The 7,465-nt window shown below is 39.7% G+C and overlaps 1 protein-coding gene across 1 annotated transcript in view; it reads left to right on the top strand.

Moving 5' to 3' along the window:
• The window catches only part of LOC139558863 (adhesion G protein-coupled receptor B2-like), a 635,752-nt gene extending 628,726 nt beyond the window's left edge, over positions 1 to 7,026 (top strand). Inside the window, exon 32 of the mRNA XM_071374380.1 lies at positions 1,112 to 7,026. Within this exon, the coding sequence (XP_071230481.1) occupies positions 1,112 to 1,297 (186 nt within the window). The 3' untranslated portion in view covers positions 1,298 to 7,026. The remainder of the gene's footprint in view (positions 1 to 1,111) is intronic.
• Positions 7,027 to 7,465: the final 439 nt, after the last annotated feature.

Genomic DNA, 7,465 nt, shown 5'->3' on the forward strand with positions numbered 1-7,465 from the left:
GATAGATAGATAGATAGATAGATAGATAGATAGATAGATAGATAGATAGATAGATAGATAGATAGATAGATAGATAGATAGATAGGGCCAATGATTGTCCACACATATCACTATGCCTCATGGCTACCTACCCTTGCGTCTGTAAATATCTGATGCTTAATGTTACCTCCAGTTTTAGTTGATCCCAGAACATGAATTTCAACATGCATTTTACATACATGAAAGGACCACCGGCAGACCGTATGCAGCGATCACAGTGCCGGCAGGCTGAGTCCGGTGAGAACCAGGGCAGATCAATCCATTACCGTCAACACTGATTGGGAAATATTGGAGAGGATAGCAGGGGAGAAAGCAGGTAGCTTTGACTTAAAAAACGAAGAGAAAAGTAAGGTAATGCGTTATTTTATGAAATGGAGATTGTAATGCTAACAATGAGCTCATGCTAGCACAGTGTCCGTGTTCAGTTTGTGATGTTAGCATTCATGTGGTGTGGACAGGTGCTTTTTCTTAAGTTACGTTTATTATCTAGTTTGATCCATTGACAAGAACTGGTTTATACCAGTCTGTAACTAGCCTTTCAAAGTTTCCATACCTAGACACACAGATGAGGTGTGTTGCTATGATACACCATTAATGTGCCTCTGTGTCAAGAGTCAACACACATAATGATGCACTGTATGGAGGGTTGAAGGGTAGGTTTTGGACTTGGCCTTAGTTATTAGCAATCAGCTTGTTCAGAAGAATCCCCATGAATTGATAAACAGCCAGTCCCCTGGGTGGGTTTATGCTGAGGCACAAACTGTAGGATCAGCTTCACCATTAGGGGTTAACATGCAAAAACTGACCTTAGATCAGTGGCTAAGGGCAACTCCATTTCTCTCCAGGAAGCCACAGATATAACATCAGTTAACCCAAATCCTAACTTTAACCATAAAGGATACATATATCAAAACTGACCTTAGATCAGAAGTTTCACCCTGCTCAATTGTTTATTAATAATAATAATAAATAAGCATTCATTTTATTTGTAGAGCACTTTTCATTATACACAGAAATCAAAAAGATCTGACGCGCCATGTCTCCTGTGTGTTTGACCTCCGACCCTGTGCAGGACAAGTCGACCCCGACCCAAGACGACCAGCACTCCTGGGACAGCTTCAAGACCATGACCCCTGAGCTGTCCATCGTGCCGGGGGAGCACAAGGACAGGATGGAGCTGCACACCAAGACCCCCTGGGACTCCTCGTCTGCCAACACACCCGACACGTCCGAGGGGGACTTCCAGACCGAAGTGTGATGAGACAGAGAAACACGCACAAACACACATACAGAAGCACACACACAAACGCACACACGAAGAAACACACACATACACACATGCAGAAACACACATACACACACATGCAGAAACACACACACACATGCAGAAACACACACACGCAGAAACACATATACACATATACAGAAACACACACACACAGAAACATATACACATAGAAATATAGCAGTAATATATTCACACACACAGAAATGCAAAAACAGGTACATTCAGAATCAGAGAAACACACACACATAACCACAAACACACCGTTTCAAGTGCAGACATACAGGTACCAACATGTACATACATACAGACAGACACACAGCACTCCTCCACACCACTCTTCACACCCTAAAATGTGCGTTCTACAGGATTATATCATTTGTTTACTACTACAGTGGACAAGGACAAAGGAAAGAAAACTGGTCTCTGCTATATTTTCACACAGACACTTTAAATGAGAGAACAGGGGCGTGAAAAGAGACTGGGACTGAGACATTTTTAAATGAACAAAAAAACGACAAAAAATTCTTGATTTTATTCGCGGTGAAAAAAGGATCCTCTTTCACCTGTTTGATGATTTGAAAAAAAAAAAGAATATTTCTGCACCGTTCTGTTCTTTTTATAGAGAAGAAATCTCACTGATGTTTGGCACACTGTTAAACCCCTTAGGCTCCCTCCCTTCATTTCTCCCCCCCTTTCCCATCTAATGGATGACGCAAGCGCTCTGATTTTTCCCCCTTTGTTTTCGGAGGGGTTGGGGAGGTGGCGGTAGGGAGGTTTAGAGCGGATCATTGACATGTGACAATCCTCTGCTGTTGCTGCCGTCCAAGTGTCTCACACTCTTCTCTCATCATCCTTTTTCAACGTTGTGTTTATTTTCCTTTTTGTATTTTTATGATTTTATGATGTCCTTCGTCTTAGTATTTTTTGTGTTTTGTTTGAAAAAAAATATGAGGGACAAAAAAAAAAACGTCCAACGGAGTTTCAATTGTTGTCTCAATGTCTATTCCATGAAAGTCTCCTTTTATTTAGATTTTCGGTTCATGCTTGTGCTGCCTTTAGCCTGTGAAAATTTTTCCATGTGGAATTTTAAAGAATGATTTATAACATATCTGTGACACGTGAGCTTGCTTTCTGAGGTAACAGGCATGGCATGTTCTCAAATGGTACACCTGTGGGAATTGAAAAAGAGTTTAATCTAGATTCACACACATTTCTGTCTTTCTTTTATCCAGTAAAAAAAAAAAAAAAGGCTTTTGACCCTCAGACTATCACCATGTTTAATATACATGAATTACCACCTGGAGTCGTTCTGATCCCAACAACAAACTATTGGTAAAATAAACTATTGGTAAAATAAACTATTGGTAAAATAAACTATTGGTAAAATAAACAAACAATCAAGATCAACTCTATTCTTATAAAAACATAAATAGACATGTAAATAATGTTATAAAAAAAAACTGACTGCTATTTTAGCAAAATGACAGATTATGTACTCTGTAAAACGAAAATGTAAGTGTTTCCCTTATATAATGTGAAGCTTTTTTCCAAAGTACAATCCAATTTAGTTCTAAAAAGCAGATTTTCCATAATTTGATAGTAGTATCATGTCGTTTTAAAATGTGTTTTATAAATATACATGTCATATTTATGTGTTAAAAATTACTGCCATTTAAAAAGGCAGTACACCAACATGTTAAATATACTTAATTTTATTGATCAAAAGTGATTCATCCATTGATCCTGAGAGACATCGACCTACAATATGGCTTGGTTTTCTTTATTTAGCCACCATTACAATCTCTATTAGTGAAACAATGGGTTTGGTAGGGCCTATGGCAGGATGCTTCAGAATGCCCAAATCCTCAAAGTCACTTCAAACCAAATGCTATAGAGAGACCAAAACACCCGAACAACTTGCACATATAGATTGGAGGGTATGATAGGAATTATGGGTTTTGTATAACATTTTCCTTAGAATAATTTTTTCTTCTCCAGGATACACACCAATACAGAACTGTATGTTGTTTCAGAGGGTAGCTGGTTTCTGTATTACAATTCTACCAAGTATTTATAACAATGACAGACTTTTATTAGCTGGTATTTGACCTCAACTAAGCATATATCTAAGGTCATTTCAATTTTGTACACAGTCACACACATAGTTATAATCAGTTATAACCAGTTATAACCATAGGCGAGTACATAAGATCCCTGATACAGGTGCCCCTCCACCCTCTAGTGGTATGGATAACTTGTTATCATGTCTCCAGAGAAACCTGGATTAAAATAAATACTTTTGTCAATTGCCCTAAAATAAATAATTTTCGGAGAATACACACCAATACCGACTCAGATCGTGTCTGAGTTCCGTATTGCAGTTTTATCAAGTTTTTATACCATTGGCAGACTTTGTATATCATTGGAAGATTTTTATATGAACAAAAATATGGTAATTTTGGTGTTGTAGTCATACGACACGTGGTATAGAAAAGTACAATCTTAGGCGACTATATGGGTAGCAATGTCTCTGTAGATGATCTGTCTAGCTGGTCAAAATTACTGATACAGGTCCCCCTCCACCTCTGGTGGTATGGATAACTTGTTATTATGTCTCCAGAGAAACCTCGATTCAAATAAAAGTATTTTATATCAAATGACTACAGGCGGAATTAGCTGGGGTCAAATGACCCCAAAGGACTTGCATTTATTGAAAGTCCATATTGATACAGAAACATTAAACAATGATTTAAATTTATTAAGAACAAGTTGACAGACAGAGTCATGAAAATATTGAAGAATTGATTCAAACCATGTTTGGGTTTCATTGATCAAAATGACCCCAGTCGGTAGTTTGAGGGTTAAGGTCTTGAAACATCTGAATCAATTACACACATAACCAATCAAAGCTGGCTATCTGTCAGGAGGGTGTAGCCTATCTGAAAGTGTTGCTGTAGCGTTTCCCCTCTCTCAAGTTGGATCCCACGTCTTGTTCTAAGTGTATCTCAGTTGTTCTTTACTCCCGCTGATTTAGAGAGCTGTATTGATCACTGGGCCGGGCATCCGCTCTCAGCTCCTCAAGAAAACAGGGAAATAAAAAATAAGCTACAGTTTCAGATGTAATGACCAGAGGTGTGTTTGCTACTCAGCTTGTCGGTAGTTGTCTCTGTTGTGAAAGAAAGAGAGGAAGGAAAACTCAGAATAGATAGATAGTAAGGCTAACAACGCAGCAAAAATGTTCCATTTTGGTCAGAAACGCTGACAGGGTTTTGTAGAAAATGCAGAGACGTCTAAAATCTAATATATATCCAAAAACATTTTCATTGCATCTCTTTTCTCGCTGTCTCTATTGCTCTGTCTGTCTGTCTGTCTGTCTCTCTCTCTCATTCTTTCTCTCTGTGTGTGTGTCGCTCTCTCTCTCTCTGTCACGTTTCAAGTTTGAATAGTCATATGTACAGGAGACACATGGTAGGGCCTAAACACCTTCCAAAGAATGAAATGCTTACTTGCAGGTTCCTTCTCAATAATGCAACAACAATAAGACATAATAAAATATAAGAATAAGAATTATCTCTCATTCCTCAGTCTCCCCTGGATCATGGAAATCCTTATGTAACAGTGTAGTCCATTCTATCTGCTCTCACACACACAGCTCTGGGAGTCACGGCCAAAACCTGAGCTGAATAAACCACAGGAGTGTCAGCAGGAGAGATGGTGAAGAGAGGAGACATGGAGAGGGGATGAGAGAGGAGAGTAAAACGGAGGAGAGATGTGAGGGAAACATAAGAAGAGATAGAGGGAGTAGATTGAGATTACAAAAATGTAGATTTAATATATAGTGACCTACATAGGGTCCTGGTCAAAAGTAGTGCACTAATTAGGGAATAGGGTGCCATTTTGGATGTAGACCAATAATCTTTGAGTTGATCTTAAAAAGTTAGCTTTCACATTGAAATAAGGGTTCAATAAAACTTGTTCATTCCATAGCCAACATTTTGATCCTCTCATATAGGCTAGATTGACTAGGTAACTACACACACAAAACACCCCCATCTGACTCATGTTTATATCTATAGCATCTAAATCACTGTTCTCTCCACTCTCCACTCCCTTCACTACCCAGCACTCACTGGTTGAATCAACGTTGTTTCCATGTCATTTCAATGAAATTCCATTGAACGAACATGGAATAGACGTTGAATTGACGTCTGAGCCCAGTGAGGAAGTGCTGAGACTTGGTTGGGAAGATCAGGTGGTGGTGTTGAAAGGTAGACATCCTGTAAGCCACATTCTCCAGGGTTAGTCCTCTAACACCTCCTTAGCAGGTCTACTACTATAACTCCAAATTACACTTGGGCTGTGGAGGAGAGAGAGAGAGAGAGAGAGAGAGAGAGAGAGAGAGAGAGAGAGAGAGAGAGAGAGAGAGAGAGAGAGAGAGAGAGAGAGAGAGAGAGAGAGAGAGAGAGAGAGAGAGAGAGAGAGAGAGAGAGAGAGAGAGAGAGAGAGAGAGAGGCAGAGAGAGGCAGAGAGAGAACTAGAGATGGAGCACAGCGGTGAGTTCTAAGTGTTTATCCAGGGGAATGGCCATTTGTCCTGACATTTTCCAAGGCGGTCCTCAGACCATCTGTCTAAATATCCCTAATGGTACCGTATGGAACATACACGCAGATGGCAAAACAAGAAAGCAGGCCTGTCTAACCTTTACCGCTAATCAGCTGATATACAGATCTACGGCTGCTGATCTGAGGTCAGTTTTGCATTTCGCCTCCCTAATGGTTTGGGTTAGGGATTTGGGGAGGGTCCCAGATTCCAGATCTGTACCTAAGGGCTAATTCTCTCTGACACGTCATGCAGCTGTGAAGGGAAGGTTTATGGTAGATATGCTTCACCTTACGCAGAGGAATGGCTGATGGTATCCTAATCCTCATCCTGCTATTCCCAAATACCACAGCCAGGTTGATAAATAAGACACTACAGAGACAGGTAAGTCAGTGAGTGATGAATTCAATTCCTGAATTGACAAACTTGAACAGATCCTCACTGGTGTTTATAAACTGGTCCATGATCATGTGACTGTGCCTAAGTCTACTTCATTCCACCAATCGGAGTCCACTTTGTGATCATCTCTGATCTTTTGAAAGGCAATCTGGGATACCAGAAAACCCATCTGATTGACACAGATATTGACTCTCTAACTCTAAAGGGATGTTTCAGAGAGTTTACTGTTGTATTGGTTTGTTGAACACGGGCTTTTGAAAAGTTTCTGCATATGAAAATACAATCTGTCTATGAGAGCCTAAATCATGAAACTTCAAAGTTGTGAATCTTGTAAAGATGTTATGAATTGCACGGATGAGGTATTGAAAGCAATGTGACTGAAATGTGTCTTTATAGTATGTGGTTTGATGCAAGACAATGATGTGTGCTCATTTCTAGATTAATGAGAGTTGTGATAGATGCAAGAAAGAGAAACTATGATCTTGGACTACATGTGTACCTCCAACCTACCATGCTTGAGATGTTGACCTACCTAATCCCACAACCATCAAAACTCTCCCATTGGTGTTACAATGTTGCCCAAAAAAGTCGCTCCTACCCTTTCCTCCCTCATTTATGTTTTTTATAAATATGATTGTACAAAGTAGTCCTCTAATGTTTTCATAGTGTCTTTTTTATATTAAAATAAATTTTCAAATTGATTCAAGTGTTTCATGTGTATACCTGGTGCTTTGATACTGGTGTCATAGACCTTCTGTAGCATGGATACCACTGTCATAGTCCTTCTGTAGCATGGATACCACTGTCATAGTCCTTCTGTAGCATGGATACCACTGTCATAGTCCTTCTGTAGCATGGATACCACTGTCATAGTCCTTCTGTAGCATGGATACCACTGTCATAGACCTTCTGTAGCATGGATACCACTGTCATAGTCCTTCTGTAGCATGGATACCACTGTCATAGTCCTTCTGTAGCATGGATACCACTGTCATAGACCTTCTGTAGCATGCATACCACTGTCATAGTCCTTCTGTAGCATGGATACCACTGTCATAGACCTTCTGTAGCATGGATACCACTGTCATAGACCTTCTGTAGCATGGATACCACTGTCATAGTCCTTCTGTAGCATGGATA

Source organism: Salvelinus alpinus, chromosome 29, assembly GCF_045679555.1.
Source record: "Salvelinus alpinus chromosome 29, SLU_Salpinus.1, whole genome shotgun sequence".
NCBI classification, from domain to species: Eukaryota; Metazoa; Chordata; class Actinopteri; order Salmoniformes; family Salmonidae; genus Salvelinus; species Salvelinus alpinus.